At 37.8% G+C, this 23399-nt stretch overlaps 5 protein-coding genes across 5 annotated transcripts; 2 read left to right on the top strand and 3 right to left on the bottom strand.

The window, feature by feature from the left end:
• Positions 1-1215: 1215 nt before the first annotated feature.
• On the top strand, positions 1216-5933 carry PKNH_1414100 (conserved Plasmodium protein, unknown function; the record flags this gene model as incomplete). Its single annotated transcript, XM_002261994.1, has 2 exons — positions 1216-2299; positions 2518-5933. 2 exons carry the CDS (start codon positions 1216-1218, stop codon positions 5931-5933), a joined length of 4500 nt encoding a protein of 1499 aa, XP_002262030.1.
• A 1068-nt stretch (positions 5934-7001) lies between these two features.
• On the top strand, positions 7002-9398 carry PKNH_1414000 (DEAD box helicase, putative; the record flags this gene model as incomplete). The annotated part of the gene is made up of 1 exon (XM_002261993.1): positions 7002-9398. One exon carries the CDS (start codon positions 7002-7004, stop codon positions 9396-9398), a length of 2397 nt encoding a protein of 798 aa, XP_002262029.1.
• Positions 9399-9861: 463 nt separating this feature from the next.
• PKNH_1413900 (peptidyl-prolyl cis-trans isomerase, putative) lies at positions 9862-10824 on the bottom strand (the record flags this gene model as incomplete). The annotated part of the gene is made up of 3 exons (XM_002261992.1): positions 9862-9984; positions 10145-10418; positions 10571-10824. 3 exons carry the CDS (start codon positions 10822-10824, stop codon positions 9862-9864), a joined length of 651 nt encoding a protein of 216 aa, XP_002262028.1.
• Positions 10825-11433: 609 nt separating this feature from the next.
• On the bottom strand, positions 11434-13443 carry PKNH_1413800 (methionyl-tRNA formyltransferase, putative; the record flags this gene model as incomplete). Its single annotated transcript, XM_002261991.1, has 1 exon — positions 11434-13443. One exon carries the CDS (start codon positions 13441-13443, stop codon positions 11434-11436), a length of 2010 nt encoding a protein of 669 aa, XP_002262027.1.
• A 963-nt stretch (positions 13444-14406) lies between these two features.
• Positions 14407-22822, bottom strand: PKNH_1413700 (conserved Plasmodium protein, unknown function; the record flags this gene model as incomplete). The annotated part of the gene is made up of 2 exons (XM_002261990.2): positions 14407-14464; positions 14658-22822. 2 exons carry the CDS (start codon positions 22820-22822, stop codon positions 14407-14409), a joined length of 8223 nt encoding a protein of 2740 aa, XP_002262026.2.
• Positions 22823-23399: the final 577 nt, after the last annotated feature.

The following is a 23399-nucleotide window of genomic DNA, read 5'->3' as shown; positions in this document are numbered from 1 at the left end:
GTAGGGGAAAAAAAAAATTGTTCACATTTTTTTTTTTTTTTTTTTGTTTTGTTTTTTTTGTCTGCCCCCTTGTGTTTGCACCTGCTTAGTTGCAGATTTTTTCCCATTCTCACATGTGTGCTTTTTTAATTTTTTTTTTTTTTTTTTTTTTTTTCGTCCTCTTTCCCGCGTAATGGAGAACGTTGACCAAATTGTGTCATATATTCATGCGGCATAATTTATGCTCTGCTGTTAAAAGGACGCGAAAATTTCCAAATGCAAATCTTTTACATTTGGGGGTATTTCCCCATGGGGAGGGATAAAAAGTAAATAATACTTTGCTCCTTTTAAGCTTCCCTTTTATATTGTTCCTTACATAAAGGTGTGCATTTTTTTTTTTTTTTTTTTTAATGCAAAAATGTGCACACATAAAAGGGGGAAAGAAAGTCGGCTAATTCTGCCTCGAAATCCGTTACCCCTGAGCATTTTAAGATATCCATTTTGCCACTCAGTAGTATGAATTTTTTTGGACGCATGGTATATTGCTAATTGGCTGCCCCCTGGCATGCTCTCAAAGTTATTAGAGAAGTAGGGAGACCAGAAAGAGGCATAGAGCTCGACATTAGATGCCTGCCAGTGGGATGCAGGAAAATCGTAGTAATAGTAAAGTTGTTTTTTTTTTTTTCTTCTCTCCTCGTCATGATACGCGAGCTTCTTCTAAACGCTTCGAGGTGGCAAGCCAATCAGCACCTGTGCCAGAATATAAGACGTTGGCACAATTCGATGCCGGAAAGATAGGCATTTTCCTCCATCGAAAACCAGTCCTAATAAAAGGAAATAATTAAACGAGGGAATTGTCTCAATGTGCCTGTGCGTACGTAGAGGCGCAGTTGATACCCCTGGATGAGTACTAAGTTCACTGATCTCTTTTAAGGAAGAATACCACTCCTCGTCTGTGGATAGTGCGTTTACACAACATAGGGTTTTCCTCAGTGCCGCAGAAGTAGTGACTATTTTCTTGCTTGAGGGAATGCCCTCCTCTGAGGCGTCGCCAGAACCGTGTGCAAGTGTTCACTAGTGATTCCTTTTCCCCCAGGTGGATATTCCAACGGGGGGGAGTACGTATTTCCAAAGGTGTTAAAATGGAACCAGTTGGAAGGGTACATGAAATAGTATATGCCAAAAAGCTGATAGGTAAAGAAACTGAAAATCAAATATCTCGATTCGAGCTGAAAAATGGAAAGGAAGGGGAAAAATAATTGCAACGAAGGAAACCTGAAATTTTTAAAAGTATACTCCAAAGCCCTGTTTAAATACACGGAGGAGGAAAAGGACAAGAAGTCGAGAGAGATAGTGCTATTGTCAGAAAAAATAGAAAGCGAAAAGAAATTAATAAAGATAAGCATAGAAATTATTTTAATTATCCTATTCTTTATCCTGATTTATACATCCAACGATTTGGTAAAAATAAAAAATTTGGAAAATCACATTTATAACAACATAAATGAGTCCAAGACATACTCTGAAAATTTTTACAAATCAATATCTGACGAGATAAAAAAAGTGAACAATGATTTCTCCTACCAACCGAGGAAGAAGGATTACATAATATTTAAAAATTTACGATCCAAATTTGATCTGTCCTCATGGATAAAAAATGCATTAACGCAAAGGGTGTCCCAAGATAATTTCCTAAATAGTAACGTTTTATTTGGAAAATGTTGGAGAATAACTATGAGATTATACAAGAAGGATAATTCTATGATGGACAATATTTTTATGTACAGGAAATTATTTGGAGTTTACCCTGACAGTTCATTTTTAGGCGGGTTGGAAGATACTCGAAATGTTAATTCTTCCTATTTTGACACAAAGTGGAGTTATTTATTTTCGCATTATAAGTCTTATAAAAAAATTGGAGGATTATATCAGGTAATATGTGGAGAGGATTTCAGTAAAATTGAAGAACGTCTATCTCAGGGTACTTCCTATTCGATTGATTATCCTTATTTTATACCAGCCCTTATATTAACTAATTATAACATAGCTTCTGTTGCGATTGATTTTTTACTTTTCAATCCGTTACTCAATGTACTTTCCTACAACGTTTTGAAGTTTTCCTTCTTGCCAAATGGGGATACGTACAAAGAGGTTGTAACGCAGTCTGCTTCATATAATCGGTTTGATGCCTATTTCATTATTTCCTTATCTGTCTTTATGGCCATATTCATTGTGTATGTCATTATTCATCTTCGGAAATTCTCCATGGTTGGCTTCACGCTGTACGTGAAGTCCTACTGCACTTCGTTTCTCCTGATTGGTAAGTGGACACCTATTATATGTGTCATTATATTGGAGGGGGGGGATCACCTTGCGTGCATGCATATATGCGGTACTCCATAGATTAAGCATTCCCTCCGGGTTGTCAATCTGTTGTGCTCCACTTGGCAATGTAGGTAGTGTTTCCATTATTCTCCTTTTTGTGAATTTTATCAAATTCCATTTTTTTTTTTTTTTTTTTCTTCTTTCCCCCCTCAGCATGCTTCGCAACGAACCTCGTAACTCTCTGTCTTTTCCTCCTGTCCCGGACCCAGCTCCCCAAGCTCCTCGTAGGGTATGAAAATGGCAAGTACAAAGTAGACTCCATGCGCTACCAAACCCACGAAGATGGAATTATCGAACTTTTGCACGACATGAATATAACCCTCTCACGCATAGAGTTAATTAAAAATATTTTCGTCTCGAATACCATCATAACTTTCGAGGTGTGTCTCTTCGTATGCGTAAAGCGGTATGGCCTCTTGATAAAAAAATACAGCAATGTAGAAAATAACATAAGGAGGGATTTTTTACATCCCTTTTTCATCATCCTGTGCATCATATTTGGATGCTTGGGAATTTTTTCCGTCTTCAGTTATACCCTTTTTCACATTGAAGAGAATGTCAGCTCCAGTATTGTCCAAACGTTTATTTTCAATGTGTGTATTATATTTGCAAATTTTCAAGGAATAAACATATCTTCCATCTTAAATGAAGAGAATATTTTGTCCTACTTGTATTCCATTCCTACTCACTTTTTTATCGTAACGATGAGTTTTGCTTTTATTTTTTTTCTGGCAATTAAGTCGTTCATCAAAAGGAACAAAAACTTATACAACTCGTTTATGCATAACTATGGCCATAAATTACCGAAGTGCAGAACTAGTGACAAAGGGGGCATGCACGGCAGAAGCGATCATTTAAATGCTAAGGAAATGTATGCTACTTCCCTCCAAAAAAATGATGCACAAAAGGCGAAATCAAGTGGACAAGACCTAAATGATAACAGCACATTAGAAATAACCGCATATTCGGAGGTAGAAGATGAGATGGAAGAAGAGGGAGACCACAAAGAAGAGGACACAGGCTACTCAATTGATCACCTAACCGATGGTGTGAAAAAACGTGATAAACAAGCCTTGAGCAGTGATGACAACAGTACCTACTCGCAGGAGGAATCGAATGAATACGAAGTAGACCCAGGAAATTATGGAACCAATAAGAGTTTAAATTACAATGACGTGATGAGCATAACGAAAGGGTTAAACAAGGATAAAGAAGAGGGCACCGAGAAGAAGAAAACAAAAGAGAAAGCCTTTTTTACTATAGAAAAAATGCTGGACCTATTTCTGAACCTAAAAAACAGTACCGTGTTGCCCTTCTCTAATAAGGAAAAAAAACGCATTTCGAAGGAGTACACTACGAATAAAAAGAGGAGTGAAGGAGTCGTAGTTTCCCTCTCTGTGTACACCTCCTTACTGATATTCATCATGCTGTTTCTTATTAATAACTACAAGAAAGGAAGGGAAAGTGAAAAACTGTTGCATTATCAGATAGAAAATATCGGATACTATCCATCTAATGGACACTTCTCAAATATGACATTTCATTATTTAAAAAAAAATGTGAATGTAAATGTTAGGGAAATTTTTAACTTTCAAAAGGTAGAGAATAAGACCGATCTAATTTTGTGGTTAAAAACTTGTTTCGCTTCATTTCTGGACAACAGCTCGCACGCCATGGAGGGAGGTGCCAATGATTTAAGTAGTACCTTCATATGGAAAGACATATTTACCCTGAAACATGAACGGGTAAGAATAAACATTACATCGAGAGAGACAATACAATCATCCAACAGTAGCCTCATATGCAACTATATGAGAAAAAACTGCTATATGGACATAAGAAACGAATCGAAAGATTTGCAGAGAGGAATAAACGAAGTAACATTACTGATTAATGATGCAATTGAAAAAGTGGAAATATCTTTTATTTTGTTTGACAAGAATGACTACCATAACATTTTGGTGAATTTACATTTCATCTTCAATCCTAGTGGGTATATATCGAAAAAAATATATTTCGATCACTTATTTTTTAATTCCTTCAGCATTTTTCATTTAAGAGGGGTATTAATTAATATCCTCTTCCTGACCATTCTGCTTTGCCCCTTTATAAGCATGTACTTGTATCTGTTCAAGAATTTTTCCTACTTTTACAATGCATGTGTTGCGGTTACTGTGCGGCATGACAGGCCCGATGCACAGAGGGGTGGCTGGCTGGAGGGCCAGTTCAATGCTCAATCAGGTGGACAGGTAGGGACTGCTGATAATGCGAATGGTTTCATCTATGGAGGATACTCGCCTTGGGAATACAACGTTGGCGATTATACACAGGCGTACAATTGGGACGCATATGCTAATAACCCTGCGGCAGGGGATACGAATTGGGGGGCATACGGGAATAATCCTACTGTGGGGGGAGCGAATTACAGATACTACGATGCGGTCAACATGCCACAGGGCGCGCTTAACTACGGTTTCAACTATGGCAACATGAACACTCCCCCAAATAGGAAGAGCGGTAAGACACACCAAATGGACGCATTGCTCAAATTCAAAGTTTATCTGACGTACCTCTTCGAATCGAATGTTTTAAATTTACTAATTCAGCTATCATCCTTTTCTATAGTCGCACTGTGGCTTACTGTGTGCATATATATCAACAAGATAGAGTATAATGCAGATAACTCGGGGAGCTATTTTAGTGAATACATAAAATTGTTTTCCTTTTTTTCCAAATTTGTGAATATCTTTTACTTTTTCCTTTTTTTAGTCATAATAAATATGTTCATTTTTTCGTCAAATTATGTCAAGCGTGAGAAGTTGTACGAAGCCTTATATGTTAACAGAAGGCAGATTTTGAAGTGCGGTTTTATGCTGCTACTTGTTTACTTGAATTTTTTTCTTTTTCATTATTTTTTTTATGGGATAGACGGCTTCAATGATTTGTTAACAAGTCAGCAGCCCATATATTCTATTTTACTTTTGTTGGGTCTCGTTAACATTGACGTTTATTTGAAATGCAAAGTATTTTATTTTATACTTTTCGTGTTACCTCATTTGGTGTTTATACGCTTCCTTTTAATGTATTGCTTTTTGGCTCCCGTTATGGCTAGCTATTTAATTTTCCTAAAAAAAAGGGGAGAAAAAAAAAAAAAAAAAAAAATAGCTAGCCAAAAAGGCGAAGATTATTCCTCTTTTACGTTAACTCATTTGAGCAACGAGCAGTGGAAGTACTTAAATGAAGACATAAAAGAATTTGCGGCAAATGAAACTAATAGCATACTGCATTATTTTGAAAATGTTAAAGACCAGATAAGGAGTAAGGAAGACATTTCCAAAACGTTGAAAAACGAGTGTAACGGTTTAAAGGAACGAGTGCACGAGCTGCAGCTGGATTTGCGCAAAATAGAGTTGAAGTGGAAGTTCCGCAGTAAGCTCTTAAGTTCATCAAAGGTCTACCTAGACAAAATAAATAACCAAATAAGTATGAGCGAAGAAATGATTGTGGAGGATAAGAACAGGATGTCTTCACTCAAGCAGTACGCGCAGCAGATGAAGTTGGACCAATAGTTGCGGGAGTGGAACAGGGTTTGCTATTAATAGCAAAATTACGATTAGTATTGGTGATCCACACAGTGAGCATTTCGCCAAGGCCTACATCCCTTTAACGGTTCATTTTTGTAATCGACGTGGAGGAAAACATTATAAGGGGCACGGATTTGCGTACAGATGAACGGTATGATTATGTTTACGGACTTTAGGCGAACCACGTTGCTTTAAATTTTAAGCGTGTGTAATTGAAGACCCAGTGGAAAAGGGGCAAGGCAACTCACCTGGGATAAAAAGTTGTAGTGCAAGAAATGGAACTGAAAGGAATGCCCAAATGGTTGCCCATTTGAAACCAAAGCAAACTTTCTCGATAAAATGAATAAATAGAAATCAGGATTCACGGAAGGTGACCTTACGACAGAAATTTAGAATGGACGTTAGAGCATCGTTCGAATCGTAAATACCTTTGGAGTTTTTCTAAAAATCGCGCTGCATGCGCAAGAAATGCGTAATAATATATGATGGGTTGATCCGCCTTATTTTGCGCCACATGATTGCCCCAGTTATGCATGAACTTGGGCATATGAATATGCATAATATACCTCTACACGCATACGTACAGAGATACAGGTATATATATATTTTTTTCTATTTGTACGTGATCCCACAATTCGTGAGAATGCATTTTTTTCATGCCCCACCTTTTTGAAAAAGCTCATCGGTATGAGCGATCGTTTGAAACCGCAGAGCGCCCAAGGACGAAAATTGCAAGTATACATGTACTACACACATGTATATATCTCATTTCGTATGTACATGTGAGTGTAACTGTGCGTCGTTTTACGAACATTCGTGTGTAGAAATCGGAATAGCGCCGTGCGCGTGGTAGTAATTGCGGGAGAAAGGAGTAAGTTCAGTTGCAATTACTTCGTCCTTCAGGTTAGCTAATCGTTTTTACAGTGACAAGTAGGGAAGTGAAGCACAAAATGGATGCATACGCACGTATATATGCGTATTCGTATATATATGTACATATGAGTGAATGCCTAACTGGCGCTATGTAATCTTCCATAACAAACATGAATTTTTATGGAAAATTATCTAACTGCATTTTTTTTGTTGTTAAAAAGTGTTTTATCAAATTCGAACCGTGTTAGAACGGGCGCCCCGCGAAGGTACCTCCTTTTTTTCGTTTTCCTCAACACTTTAGTTGCAACAAAATGGATAACTGGGGGAAGGCGCCACTCTAATTGGAACTTCATCAGAAGGGGAACAGCCCCAGTGAGAACAAAATTTGTGCTAAAGAGTGGCAACAAAGGGGGGGTTGATAATATATCGTGGGTAAAAAAAAAGCATGCAAAGGACAGTGACAGAAGGAAGAACATTGTGTTAATCCAGAGGGGAGTAAACATAGACACAAACCGAATAAGATATACAGGAAATATTTTAGAAAGTAATAGCAGCGTCCAAGAAATAAAACACTTAAGTAACCTCCAAAAGAATGTCATCTATCTGCTAGAACGGAACAATAACATACTAGTACATGCCAAAACGTCTAGCGGAAAAACAACTATCTGCCTACTTTACCTAATTTTGAAATTCTATTATAACTCTGAATTTATATTCGATGAAGATATAGAAAGGGAAAAGTATCTGAACAGTGATGAATACCTAAATAGCTACAAGAAAATGCTTCTTCTAAATGGAACGAGGAAGAAGGTGCAGAGGAGTAAACTCAAGTACACACCATTTAGTGAAAAGTATGCTCAAATATGTGACATCCGGGAGGACACAGATTTATTGATGGAGAAAAGGGCGAGAAATGTCTTAAAAAAAGGAGAAAAAATTCTTATCTTGTGTCCGTCTAAGGAACTCTGTGTTCAAATTTCGCAGAATATTCTGTCTCTCATGAGTGGCAAGGACGAGGGGGCAATTCGCCTCTTTATAGATAAGGATGGAAGAGAGGATGATAATGGGCCCAAGTGTGTTTCATCATGGAACTTATCAAACGATGTAGGAATAAAAGAAGAAAATGGTGAAGAAGCCAAAGGAAGAAGTGCAGACATAGGGGGAGTTCCCACATTAACTAAATGTACCAGCACGAATGACTTATCCAAAAGAACTACCAATTTAAGGGATAACCTTTTCCTCATAGGAACGCCTATTTGTTTTAAAAATTTCCTTCTAAGCTTATCAAAGGAGAACTTGAAAGACCTTTTGCAAAAAATAAAATATGTATTCTTTGACGAAATAGATAGGATGTTTCCTGCCTTAAAAACGAGAAAATCACGTGGAAGGAAAAACAGTACAAAGAAAAAAACGGCCTATTTTATACTAGAAACGATTATGTATATGAATAAGAAGAACCTCGTTTTTGTGGGTTGTTCTAGTACCCTAAATAGGGAACTGCACAGGAGAATATTCAAGCTTCTTAGCTTGAATAGAAATAATGCCAAGAAGAAGATTTACCTACTGCGGGAGAGTAACAGCTCTTCGAATGGAGATACCAGTAGTGTAGAGGGGAACCCTGTGGATACGATACATCCGGATAGTCCTCATTGGGGGGACACTTTTAATGAGCCTCCAACGTGGGATACAAACCAAGAGAGAGGGGATCCTACTGGGGGTGATAAAATCGTGACAAATGCTTACCAAGAAAAGGAAAACATCCACGTTGATGATTACGCCGATGAGGATGAACGGGCATGTCTATTCACCCAGAATGGTGAGGATATGTCCCTGCAAAAGTACATAATAAAAGTGAGGCTCCCCAACAGCATACGCCACCTGTACAGCGTAGTGAAGGATCAGCTGTACAGTAGCAAAATGGAAGAGGCTTATAAAATCGTAAAACATTTTAAAAATAGAAAAGTGCTAATTCTAGTTAAAAATGGATTTTCCCTACTAACGTTAAAGAGGTACCTGTCCGAAAGGAATATTTTTTCTGTGCTCTTACATGAAGAATTGCAAATATCGCTCACGGGAAATAACAAGCACCTGGACAGAATGTGCCAACAGTATGCACATATAAAAGATTTAAAGGAGACAGTTCTACAAAATGAGGAAGAGATAAAGAGAAAATATATAAACAAATACCCAGTCATTATAAGCTCCTTTGACAGCATTCGTGGTTTTCACATTAATAACTTAGAATTTGTTTTGTTGTGCAGTAGGCCGAAAAATGTGAACGAGTATATACACTTGAGCGGTAGGGTTGGAAGGAGGAACAACATCGGTTATTCCATTCTTTTGGAAGATGAAAGGAATGTCAATATTGTAACAAATTGGTTAACGAACATTCGGGTGCGTTTTTCCAAATTGGCACTAAATGGGGCTATCTCCGCCGACGTGGTGAGCACTGATAATTTGAAACAACCTGATAACAGTGCGCAAAACGGATCAGCGCCCGACACAGATCGCGGAAAAGACAACTTAAACTACATCACATCGTGCATAATGGATGAGCTGAATGAGAATCTCCCGTGAAATGTATCCATTTTAAGAAGGGGGAAATGCATGTCTATTTTTTTTCTTTTTTTGTATCTCCGCATTTGTTCCCTTTTTTTTGTTACATAAAATTATAAAATTGTGAAATTGTGAAATTGTAAAATTGTGAAATTGTAAAATTGTGAAATTGTAAAATTATAAAATTGTAAAATTGTAAATTTGTAAAATTGTAAAATTGTGAAATTATAAAATGGTCTAAAGGAAACTCGAGCCAGGCATTAATTAGCGCATTGCTTAAATTACCCTTGGTATAAACAAGTTTTAAAAAAAAAAATAAAAATAAATTGTTTTGACGGAGGGACAATAAGGAGGTATACCCATTTGGGAAAGGGGCATACATATGATATTCCCCCATTTAAATACAATGGCCAAAGGGAATTTCAAAAGGGGTGCGTTAGAAACGTGTCAAATAAAGAAATTTCATATAACTGGAAAAACTAAATTAAAAAAAAGACGATATGAAAGATTTTATTTGTTCTATTTTTTTCTCAGCATTTTCGATAAATGTCTTTCCCTGAGAATTTTTTTTTACAACTTTTACAACGTCGATTTCGTAAAGGAGCGGCTATTAGGGGAGGGAGGGGGAAAGGGAAATTACAAAATTGGGGGGGTTGATATTGTGTGTGGGGGAGGATTACGTAGTGGAGGCAAATAGGCACTATTTTTTTATATTCCCATTTTCTATTTTTTTTTTTTTTTTTTTTTGCCAAGTTTGTTGGCATTACCTGGCTAGGAAAATGGTTTGGGTACGCCAGGTGCGGGGGAACGATGCACTGCCGTCTTGTGTGCTTCTTCATTCCAATGACAATCTCGTAGATGGCCCGTATGTGTTTTTTATCGTATTGCCCAGCTCTGATTTTTGGTGGAATTATGCTATTAAAAGTTGAGTGAATTATGCGAAAGTCGTTCGTCGTTTTTCCCTGGTAGTGGATATACACGATATCACCCTCTTCAATGGGATCCCCTTCTCCGTCTATAAGGTCCTTATAAAGAATTCCGCTTGATTAAAGAAAGGGAATAGCGTTTGACATGAGTGTACAAGCGTGTACGTATATGAAGGCACACACAGGGGTGCAGTTACGCAGTTGCACATTCACACAGTTGCTCCCTCACGCAGTTATGCTTTGGTTTGTTTTTCCCTCGTGCGGTACCTCTCCGTTTTAATGTAGGGTTTGTCAGATTTGTACTTTTTTTCCAAGTAGGCGTCTACCCCCTTCCCCTCCAAATGAAAAACGGTCGACGTATTGGAAAATAAATATTTTTTTACGAAATAGGAATTTAACGAAATAAAAAAGAGGTGAATGAAAAATTGTTTTTTCCCTGCAAAATAGAAACTTCGGAATGAAACTTTTCCCCTGTCGTAGTACTTAAAAAAGGTACCCCATCTTCTGGCGAGACTTCTCATTTTTTCACGTTGTGGGGAAAGTTAACCAATTTGGCCAAGTCAACCGTTTTTTTTTTTTTTTTTTTTTTTTGGTAGTAGGAAAAATCACATATGTTGGAATTCTTTACATTTTTTTAAGTATCAGTATGTTGTGGTGTGGTTTGTGAAGTCCCACTGGATTTGCATGAACATTCTTGTAAAGGTGTAAACAAATGTGGAAGCCACGAAAAGAACAAATATGCATAGGCGCAGTTGTGCGGGAAAAAGAAGGGCAAGGAAAACGCAGGGATTATATATACATATTGTGCAGGAATACAGGCGCACGTGCAGATCATGCGGCGTGGAGTGCTCAATGTCACGAACACTTAAATGAGAGAGTTGACAAACACGTACGGAAGAAAAAGTAAATGCGTAATGTGCGCCCCGTAATGTTGCGCGAAGAGGAGTAGTCAAATGATCCCCGTGGGGGGGAGCATTTCCTAAATTTTGAAATCGTCAAGTAGGGATATTTTGTATATTTGGAGCTTCAAAAATGAAGAAGGAATTCAATTTTCTTCCCTCGAAATGACGCAAAATGAATGGAAAAAAAAAAAAAATAATAAAATAATAAAACACTGGCGCACACTCCTACTAGTACAGCAGATCAACTCCGTTGATGCTGTTAAAAAAGGATGAAGCGTCCATAATTTTTTTATTTTTCCGTTGCAATTTGTAAATTTTTAGCAGGCTATTGTCCTTGCAGAGAATATTTATAGCTCCTCTGTTAAAAATTGCCAATTTGCGCGGGATTCCGTCGAAGCACTTGTGGCTCTGAAGTGCGTCCAGGTGTTTAAATTGGTGGAGATGCTGGTGGCTGATATGGTCGCCCGATTCCTGTGACGTTTTAATTAATTTCACCTCCATGGCCTTGAGGCCACCCTTGTGGACGAGGTATAAGGTACATTCCACCTTGGGCCAGTTTATAAACCCCCTCACTTTATTATGAATATGCAAGGCGGTTGAACAAAAAAAACAGACATACCTTTCTTCACTTTTTATTTTCGGTGCGTATGTATTATTATTATGGGTCGAAGAGAGCATGAGATAATTTCTCAGCCAAGCGTAATTCATTTTATCCTGTCCAATGTCTGTATGCAGCATGAACTGCTTCTTTTTGACGTTATGTGGGGTGATATTTTCTTCATCATATAGCAAATGGCGAATTTTTAAGTGTTTGTTATTATTATGTGTGGAGATGGTAGAAGGGTTGGGAGATTCCACTGTTCGTTGTAACTCCCCGTTTGTGCTACCCAATTTGTAATTGGCGAGGAAAAAAATATGTCTCATCAAATGCAATGACCCCAAGGTGAATAATATCGTAATTATGTCGTTAAAATTGAAAGCATCACCAAATGTATGTGGACTTCTTATCAAAACGGGGCCTGCATCGATGCGCAAATTCGTGAGAAATATTGAGTAGCCAAAAAGGGATTCATTATTTAATAAACTTCTCTGAATGGGGGATGCACCCCGGTAGAGTGGCAGTAAGCTTGGGTGCAAGGTGTACACATTGGAAGCAATGTTCTTAAAAAAGGAGGCATTAAATATTTCTCCAAACGATGCAGAAATGCATAAATCGAAGGTTTCATTTTTTAGCATATATGTGTCATTCCTTATTTTATCGTAATAAAAAATTTTTATTTTCTCTTTCTCTGCTTCCTCCTCGATGTGTGATTTTTTTAACTTCAAATGTCTTCCCTTTTTTCTTGGGCTTTTGGTAATAACGTGGTCTAACACTATATCATTCCTTACGTACTTTATGATTAACCTGATCACTTTAAAGCATAACAAACTGAACTCGTTACCTCCGATGAATAAAATGCGAATTTTTGTCTTATCCTTATCTCGGATTCTGTCACTCCTCTGTGTGTTTCTCTTATATTCTAGTGCATAAATCTGGTGCAACATGTCCATAATGGTGTTTTTCCTTTTGCGTAACTCTTCCTTAATGTCCACATAAAATATTTTACTCCTTAGTGTACTTTGCGCAGTGCGAATTATTTCTAGATAGACGTTGTGTAGGTGTAAATTCACCACTTCGTTTTGAAACACATTATGGAGGAGAACATTATGGAGGGGGATATTTGTCCACTGGAACAATTGTGTAGGCCTCTTATGGGTCCTTCCCTCACTGGGGTGGGGTTGATAATCCTCATGGTTATTTTTAAAGAATGAATATTTATTCAAGAAGCGTTTAGGCCCAATTAACGCATTTGTGAGGTGGATAACCGTTTCTTCCTTACCGCTATGAAAACCGTGCCCGTGGTCTCTGCTAGACAGTATGGATAACAGATTGCATGATACTTTGTGGGTCTCTTCAGAGAAAGCCCTTCCTCCGTCCAACGCTTCGCAGCTCCCCCAACTGGGCGACAAACCACTGGCGCCATTCAATTTTGTGAGATTTAATTTATCCTGATTTCTTTCTTTCGTTCCACTCGCTTTTACATTTTTCGCACTAATTTGATGCACACTTTGGGAAATTTTTTGAGGAGGCTGTCCTTCTTTACCAACATATACTTTATTAATGTAGCATAATTTGCACGTACATATTTTTAGAAATATTACGAAAAATATTTGTACATGGTAACTGGTTATATTCATATTAGGGGATATGTCTGTAGGTGTGATGTCGAGATATGCATTTTTTTTTTTTTTTTTTTTTTTTTTTTCTCCTTTGGATGTTGCTCAGGGGGAGTGGCGTGTGCAGTAGTGGGAGTACATTGTTGAAACGTTTTTTTCTTTACATTTTTTCCTTCCTCTCTGTAAATATTGTATGGACAGTTGGTAATTTCTTCACTCACTTTTCCTTTATGCAGGAGCTAGACGAAAGCTTAGTTTTCTCCCTCATAGTATAGTACACTTTCCCGCAATGTAGCGTCGAAGTATGAAGTTTAAATTTATACTTTTTTGGGGGGGGAGGGAGAGTTGGCTTAATTCACAGCAAGGATGCAAGAAGTTTCCTCTCCTCCCCCGTTGTCATGTTTTCCTTTTGGCACGAAAGGAAGCAAAGCAGTGTGGAGTTGGAATAAAATAAAAAAAAAAAATGCGTGTAACAAAATGGGCTTCTTATAGAAGAGGAAGTTTGCACAAGACCACTGGGGGGCAAATGTTGCCTGATCTTTTAACAGGAAAAATTTACTCCGCGTGTGAAGGTGGCACAAGAGAAGGGGCTAAAAGAGTAGAGTTCAATTTTGAACCAACTCGTGCTCTCGGATCATAGTGTAAAATGGATGAATGACATAAAAAAAGGGAAAAAAAAAAAAAAAAAAAAAGGGGGGGGGGCAAATTGGCTTGGGAGAAAAAGAAAGGGGCACAGATGCGACATCCAAAAAAAAAAAAAAAATGGCAAAAAAAAAAAAAATGGCAAAAAAAAAAAAAATGGCAAAAAAAAAATAACACAACACAGTGACAACTGGCGAAGAAGCGTAAAGGATATAAAATATAAAGGGAGTCATGGTATGCCCGCATCCTTGGGTGAAGCATGGCCCAAGTATGCTTTCCATCCATTTTGGCGAAAACAACTTGCGGTGCGCACCCGTTTGGATATTCTCCGATCATGTATCCTTACCCATTGGTGTAAAATAGTGTGGAAGGAACTATAAACCTCTCCACGTCATACTTCCTGTAAAAAAAAAAAAAAAAAAAAAAAAAAGAGGGGAACTTATGTGGACAGTCAAAATCGGGGAGCTAGCCAAAGTGAGCAGCTCGAATGCATAGGGGGTAAACTCGTTCCAAAAGTATGTCTCTCAAAATTTCATTCCCACTGAACAATTGATCATGCACAACGGGGAGAGAGAAAAAAAAAAAAATTGTACTTTTTATTTTTGTCGTCGAGGATGCTGAAGTTTAATATGGCAAAGTGTGAATTGTATATAGCAGGTGGAACATCGTTGGAGGACTGGTTCATGCTGGACAAGCGTTTTGAATAATTTTTTATCTGCTCATAGGACAAATTTTTTCTTGTTTCTATTTTATCCCTCAAGCCTTGATGCTTATATGTATTGAAATGGTCCATTGAGGACTGAACACTGCTGTCATCCCTTTGGTATGTTATCACCTCCTTTTTTTCTTCCACCTGAGAAATTAACATATTGTCCAAACTGCTAATTAACTCAATTTCGAGACATTTTCTGAAAAATTTTGATTTGGAGAGAGACAATTTTTTTCGCATTTTTTTTTTATTAATGGCAATAATTCTGAGCTTATATTCGGTCATATTTTTTTCCAAGGAGTATGTAACATTGTCCTTTGAAACAAAGTTGGCACGGATCAAAGGACTCTGATAATATATCTTGATTTTTGCACGTTTGGATAGAAAATATTTTTTATTAATTATGCTTATTCTGAAGAAGAACATGTCCTTTAGGATATTTTTTTTCAGGACATTTCCGCAGATGTTACAAAGTATTTTTTTCTTCTTGTGAATGCACATAATTTGTTTTTCCGTCGAGTCCTTATGGCGCTTGTCACTGTTGTAGCTATTGAACGAGTTGAACGAGTTGTTCCAATTAGGCGCGATGGACATACCGAGCATGGAACACTTTTCCGGGGTAGACATGTCATCCTTCTTTATGTGGAAGATTTCATTGTACAGCTTGGTATGAATCAGCATGCTATCATTCACGTAATTACTGGCCTTAGCGCATCCCTCGCTAATGAGGCAAAAATTCTCTGACTTTTTTTCGAACAGACAGTGCAGATTGAGGAGGCCCACCTTTTCCGCCCCAACGCTGAACATGTTATGTGGGTTCGCAGCTAAGTTGCCATCGAAGTCGCCACCCAGGTGGTCATCCCCGTTTCGCTCATTGTGTATCTGGCTGAGCAAACCGTTTAGGAAGTGTTCTCTTTTCTCCGTCAAATGCGATTCCTCGTTCTGATTTACGCGGTTTTGCTCAACGTTCATGTACATGTCATGTCTATTTACGCATTTTTCCAGTGGACTTAATTCCAAGTGGAGATCTTCCGATTCTTTACAGTGGTCCACTATGTGGGGTGTAGAATAGTTGCACCGTTTGGCATCCTCCACAATCTTCGAAGATGTGTTTCCTTCCCCTTTTTCCAACATTGGAGAGGCTCTATCAACTTGATCCAATTTATTCATATGATTTCCGCTGTCCCTTTCCTTTGAATGTTTCTCCAAATTGTTATAACCATGCCTGTAAAATAATCTGCTATGTGTTAGTAGTACCTCCTCTGGGCAATTCCCCCATTCGTCCTTTCCTTTATCAGCGGCAGCTGTGTCTTTTTCGACATTTCCATTTTCCAAATGGTGAATAGATTGATTAAACATTTGCAACACATTTTCGTATGTCGACATTTTATTTACGTCTGTGTCATCATTTAATCTTCCATTCGATTCACTTGATGATGACCCTTTTGTTGAATTGTTTCTTTCATGTATTGGTACGCTCTTTAAATTTTCGTAGGAGCTCTCACAGATTCTGTTTGTGTGTGTGTTTATTTTGTTGTGGGAGTAGTTCCTTAGATGAATTGATGAACACTCATTCGTGAGATACTTATCTGCAAGGCGGGTTGAAGAGGAACTGTGGCTTGGTTCAAACGGGACAATATCTACATCATTGTGAAGTAATTCATTCTGTAGGTCCTGCTCCCCTTTTCTGTTCATTCCGTTTTGGAGGATATTACTATTTGTATTTAGGGTACTTGATTCGTTCTTCTCTGTGTTCATGTTAATTTCCAGGGGGGGGTCGTTATTACACATGTCATCATGCAGGTCGAACAAATTTATGTCACCCACTTGGTTCGATAGGGTTAACCTATTTTTTGGAAACTCATTTGGTTCATCATTCAGAGGAATAATATCTAAGTTTGTTTTCTGCTGAGAAGCATTCGAATTTAAAAATGAAAAAATGGACTGTTCTGCCACGTTGTGAGAACTGTTAGAAGGGATATGTTCTTCCAGGGGGAAGGGGAATACATTATTTAAATTTTCGGAAGAAGAGTCGACATATTCCTTTGTTGTTTCACCTTGTCCCTGTTGATTCAGTTCACTGATGAACGTACCTTCCCCTACGTTGACGTCATAACTACATAAAGCATTTTCAATAAGTGTCAACAATTTTAATTTTAGTATTTTACTTCGATTAAAACGAAATGGAATAAAATATTTTTCTTTTCTCTTAAGAGGCATAAGTTGTTTTTTTCTCTTTGCCCCTTTTTGGTCTTTTTTTTTTTTCTTTTTTTCTAGATAGAGAATTATATTAAATTCATCATCCGTGTAGCTAGTATTTCCAAACGAATATGTATCTTTCGATTGGAAATTTTTATTTACTTTTCGCAATTCTTCTTCCATAATTTTGTTAAGTTCGTTGTTTTTTATTTCCCTCATTTTTTCCTTTTCACTTTCGGTTAGGGAGCTTGGGGATATGTAACTGGGGTGTATTTGTTCTAATATTTTCTGGTTGATCATTTTTTCCTTTATAGACAGAATTCTTTGTGCCTCGTTAATAATGTTACTAAATTTGTTGATCACTATGCTGTGCTTATTTTTTAGGGAATTCTTTCTGTTGTGTTCGTTGGATGCGTCTTTTTCGTTTTCTCCGATTTTTTCATTTTCTGACTTTTCTGCATGGTGCTCGTGTTCTCTCTTTGGTGTCCTCATGTTTGTTGCTCCCTCCAGGTGAGTAGCCACTTCTCCATTCTTTCCACTTTTGCTGGGTCTTTCAAAGGGACCGCTTACGGAGGCACTCTCCCCATTTCTAATGCTTACCTCATTGGCAAGCACACTGGACACCTCTCCTTCATAGCACTTGTAGTACTCGTCGCCGAAATATACTTCATTATCGTCACTGATTAGGTGCTCCTCTGGTTTGGGGTCGTTTGCATGGACAAAATTATCCCCCCTGCTGCTCACATCCCCTGGTGCGCCTCCTTTACCTTCGCTGAGATTATTCTTTCCACTTGGAAGTAAAACAGTTCTATCGAGGAAATCGTCCCCATTTTGTCTTCCCTCCATGTATCCTCCTGCTCCACATTGTCCCGTTTTCACGATCGCACCACTGGAGGTGATTGCAACTGGGTCAGATTTCTTCTCTAATATTCTTGAGAACATGGATTTGATCTTTTTGAAGCTCACTTTTTTCTTTCCATTTTTTGAGAAAAATATGCTACCTTTTCTGTAGGCACCTCCCCCTACAGATACATCATCATGCTGCCTGAACAGATTCAGAGAAAACTGAGTGGAGGGGTCATGGATATTTATATGCAGAGAATTATGTGCATCTAAGAGGATGTAGCCAAATTGGGAGGATTTCCAAAAGAGAATGATACTTGAATTTAAATCATTACACATATTTTTAATGGACATGTTATTGTTCTCCTTGTTCATCTTTGTTGATAATATTTTACTTTTGAAAGGTTTTTTTGTTTTCCCCTTTTGTGGAATAGTGGAAAAGTCGGTACGCATATCAATGGATGGAATTATCCCCGGTGTAGTGCACATTGGAATCGATTTGCTAGATGTCAAAGAGTACAAATTTTTAATAGCATCGGTGTCGTCATATTGGACAGATACAATGTTTGAATTAATGTAACATGATGTGTCGTTAGGGGGTGCATTAAAATTTAATAATCTCTTACAGCCGTTATCATTTATAAGTACGTTTAGAGAAGACCCCACAATTTGGTTCTTGCATTTGCTCAGAAATATTTTCTTCTTCAGAAAAAAAAAATTTATGATTAGGGTTATGTTATTAGCGTACTTCTCATCATTCGAATCGTTCAAAGCGAATATGAATTTTAAGAGGGACAATTTGTTTTTTTTCCCTTTACTGGATACATCCGATGGTACTTCTTCTGTTTGGCTATTTGGGGTTGGAAAAAATACTTTTTCATTAATGCGCGGGTTAACAGTAGTGTTTCTGCTTTGTCGATCTATTTGGCAAGTTTCCATTGGAGCATTTATGCTTAAATTTGTAGGTGTATCTTTACGTGGCATATTACTGTGGTGTTTATCACTACGTGTAAATCTTTTAAAACTAGTCATTTGGGAAATATTCTTCAGCTTCTTGAAGTAATTTTTTTTGCTTTTTTTAATGAGAGCCCTATGCTCATATGTGTCTTTTTTTCGATCGTTCCTTTCTTCGATGTGGTTATCCCCTTCATCATTAACAAGTAGATTATATTTCCATGTCTCTCTTTTATTCACGCTGAACGCAGATCCAATTATTCCCCTTCCATTTGTACGGGAGTTTCTCAACATGGGGGATTCCCCTTCCTTAAGTGCGCATGTAGTGATACCATTTTGTGACATTCCCATATAGTTAGATTCATCCTTTTTTACAACATCTTCTATAGTCATAGCTTCATTAGTTTTCTCCCCATCGACTGTCCCATTAGTGCAATTCTTTTTTTTCATTTCATTGAGTATATTTTTTACGAGTGGATATTTTTCATTGAGAAAATTGCCACTGTGGGTGAGAAAATCGGCAGTGTTTTTAACCTTAATGATAGTGGTTTTTCCATCTTTAATATTTGTACTTTTAATTGGAGTCCCCTTGGAGTAGTCCCATCCACTGCTATTTTTCAAATCCTCCTTCTGCCGTTCACTTTTTCCCTTGACTATATCAGCCCGTATTATGTTAAACATGGAGATGTGTTTTAAGACGAGTGAAGGATTCCCTATTTGGTTTATCTTCCTAATAGAGAAGAATATATTTTTCATAATTTTTCTGACACTATTGAAGATTAACTTGCTCTTGGTGGTTATCAGAATTCTGGATGCCTTTCTGGAGTGAGGATGAGGTTCGATCATACTCGAGTCTTCATCAAGGGGGGCACTACTACCCTGTTCGTGATTTGGTGGAAACGCCCCTTTCAAGGGAAAACTTCTTTGTGGCCTATTGGGGGTGGGTTCCTCCTCTCCTTCCCCATTATGCAAATTTTCCCAATTCTGGAGTACGTAATTTTCTATGTGCATTTTTATGAAACAAACAAAGTGCACTAAAAATGTGTAGAAGGAGCTCCTCACGCTGTCGGTTTTGGAATTGCATTTTCCTGTCTTCACCACCAAGTGTTTCGTTTCCCTTTTATTTGTATGTATTTCATGGGTTGTAATTTCTCTTATCGTCGTGTTATCTGTGGAGGGATTCATTTTTTTTATCGAGGGGGAAGGGCTTAACTGCTCTGTTTTTGTGCTCCCATGGAGGGGGCACAGTTTCGTCTGTTTGTAGGTGTCATGTGGGGGTTCCCCATTTTGTGAATTTTCTGCATTATGCAACTTCTCCCTATTTTTCGAATTGTCCTTGTTTATGCACCGTAGGATCCCCTCCTCTGTCTTCCACTTCGAGGCTCTGATTTTCCCAAAAAAGTTAAAGAAAAAGAAAAGACAATCCATAACTTTAGGCTCAGTATATGGATGCCTGCACATGATGTCGTCGATGACTTGATACATTTCTACAATTTTGGCACAAGAAATGAAGTTCAAAAACATGGAATAATTTTTTACATTAATAGTACGTATAATGTCATTTGTTTTTTTTCTCAAATGGTAACATTTTAATTTTCTTTTATTTTTTTTTAGAGTGGGAATTTTTTTACTGTTCCTAAAAATTTTCCTCAAACGTAGTAATTTGCAAGTGATAAACATTTGTTCTATTTTGCTGATACCCTTCGTGTTACTTGATTTGTGAAGGACCATTTGTGAGATGAAGGTTGGCATATATTTCGTCATTTCTTCTCTTCGTTTTTCTCTTACCCTTTGGAGAACCTCAACCATTTTAGTAAGAGGCAAATGTAGGATAAGCGCTGCGGCTGTTCTGCAGTCTACGCGGAGAGAGTTAGCCATTTCTTCCACCTTGTCTGCGCACATCAAATTGCAGAATGGGGCATACTCATCTGCGTTCAGCTGATTAAGGAGGAGGGCCAAATTGTGCTCATAGATCATGTTGATTAGGTGTCTATGTGGATGATCAGCACCTGTATGGGCGTAGCATGTAGGGGTGACATCGGTGGTACCAATTGTAGTTGTCGCACCCATAATTGCTTCGGTCTGGTGGTACCCCGGAAGAACTGTCCCACCTTGCCTCAACACGGTGTCTATTATCACCCTCTGCATCGGAATGACGCGCAAAGCAAAGTTGAGCTTCCTCTCGGTGAGGGCATACAGACAGGGAATCGCCTTCTCCTCTTGCAGAGACAGGAACAACTCCACGAGCAACTTCAAAGATATATCATTAACAATTTGTGTTAAAAATTGAGTAGGCAATTTTGGAATGAGAGATTTAAAGTCTTCCATGGAAATGTAATTTATGTAGAGAATAATTTTCGTTAAATTGCATCTGCTGAGTAAAATATCTGCATTCCCTTCATTTAGGTAATTCACTATTTCTATAATTTCAGGCGCATTGAAAGATCTTCCAATTTCGGAGGCAAAATGAGGGGTCAATTCCTTCACGTTAATCGACTCTGCTATTTTACAAGGAGGCAACATTTTCAATACCTTAACAGATTTGTATAAAGGCAATTCGTTTATCAACTTATTGAGAATTTGTACTGGTAGGTTATTGGCTAGCTGATGTAATTTTTTAGACGGTAAGGAGTTGTGCATTACGTACAATTTTTCGTAAGTTATGCTGTTTGAGAAGAGACTTATTTTTTGCATAGGTAAATATTCTGCGATGTGATAGAATTTACACAAAGGTATTCCATTCAACAAATTGATGAAAATTTTTTCCTCTATATGGTTTAATATGTATGCAACCTTGTTGTTGGATAGGTTTAAGAGTATATTGATAGATGTGTTAACAGACACGTAGTTGACAATTTCAATTATTTTCTTTTGGCTAAAGGAGAGAATAAAATTTTTGTAATTATCTATATGAAGCAAATTTATCATTTTTTCTATCTTCTCCAAGGGCAAAAAATTGAAATATTTTACAATGTCGTAATTTTCATTAAATGGGATGGTTAAATAGAGCAGTTTTTCTTCGCTCAGTTTTTCCATTACGGTGATGATATTCTTCGTGTCATAATTCATCGATATCATAAGCTCTCTGAATTGAATGCGCGACGTTTTTTTCTCTCCTAATATGTCTATTAGGTTATGTGGTGCCCCTACTTCGTGCTCTCCCCGGTGCATGTCATATTGGAGTAGTTCCTTCGGATTATTTTGTCTGCTTGTCTCTCTTCCTTTCACCTGAGTTATTTCTTCTTCCCCTCCGCAGTAATCCCTTTGAGGATCATCCAAGTGGGGCTTCAAAGTGGTCCAATGTTCTTCCTTACATGCGTTTTTTTGGCAATTCTCTATGGTGATCCCCAGTTGTGTTTTCTTTTTTGGCGAATTTTCTTCCACTACGCAGTCAAGGTTATCTCCTACTTGTACTTCCACAGGTGGTGTCTTCTCCGTTTCTACATACGTGTGAACTGGAAACTTGTGATCCTCATCTACACTGTGCTTAATTTCATAATAATTTTTGGCACGTCCACTTTTTTGGTCATCAGAATGATTAGGAGAAAAATTATCCTCAGCCAAAGCAACATATCCAGCATTGCTACTATTATTTTTCTGTTCTATTTTTCTACTATTCCTGGAACTGGCACTCATTTCCGTTGGGGTGCGCTGGTTGGACGGCAACTTGGCCACGTTTTCCAGAGTAAGGTTGCCCTCATTTGGGAGTGTCGTCGGTGTGTCCAGCCCCACGGGTAGAAGGTCCTTGGGGGCATTTTTCTTCGCCTTCCTTTTGGCTCTCTTTTTTGCCCTTTCTTTTTCCTTCTTTTTGTGAGTTTTACAATTTTTCGCCTTTTTCAAACTTTTCGAATTTTTAAACTGTCTGAAGGGCTTAAAATATCTGAACGTTTTAAAGGGCTTAAAATTCTTAGACGACTTTTTCCTCTTCTCGTTCGATTTCGTTTTGTGTAACATTTCTACTTTTTTACATCTGTTGCTTCTTTTTTCTTTTTTGGGCTCTTCATTTCCTGAGCATTTATCTTCCAAGGGAATTCGTTCTTTGGCTTCTTCCATTTTCGAAGCCATTCAAGTGTGGTGATGCGAAGGGGCATATACTGCGTGTCTATGCGTCGTCATACATAGCATGCATGGTAGAATGCAAAGAGTACCGGTAGAGTTGGCCGAACAGTGCGAGGCACACAACTCCCTATAGACAATCGCGTATACACCTTTTCCTTTCAATGTCGCAAGAATGGATGCAAATATACTTGGAGGACGAATCCCTTTAAAGCATAAAATGAGAGCGGTAGGAAAGGTCTAATGTAAGGAGGTTGTCCGGCTGATCCGAAAGGGGATACCTTACACGAATTGTATTATTCCGTCGCAGGTTTAAAGTCCTTTGTACACAAGTACTGCCACGTTATGCACTCTTGGATGTGTTAGTAAAATGTTCCTTTAAATTTTTTTTTTTTTTTTTCAATTTTCACATAAAATGAATGCTACATGTGGTTTGTTTTCTCAAGCTGTGTAGAACATATTTCCCGCGAGGGTCCACATTCGAAAAAAAAAAAGAAGAGTATATTATTTATGATAAAATGTTGCAAACTGTAGTAAAATGTTGGAGCATGCTGCGAATAAAATGTGGCTTGAC

Source organism: Plasmodium knowlesi (genome assembly GCF_000006355.2).
Source record: "Plasmodium knowlesi strain H genome assembly, chromosome: 14".
Lineage (NCBI taxonomy): Eukaryota > Apicomplexa > Aconoidasida > Haemosporida > Plasmodiidae > Plasmodium > Plasmodium knowlesi.
The sequence above is the reverse complement of the archived record's forward strand: the minus strand, read 5'-3'. Positions and strand labels throughout refer to the sequence as shown.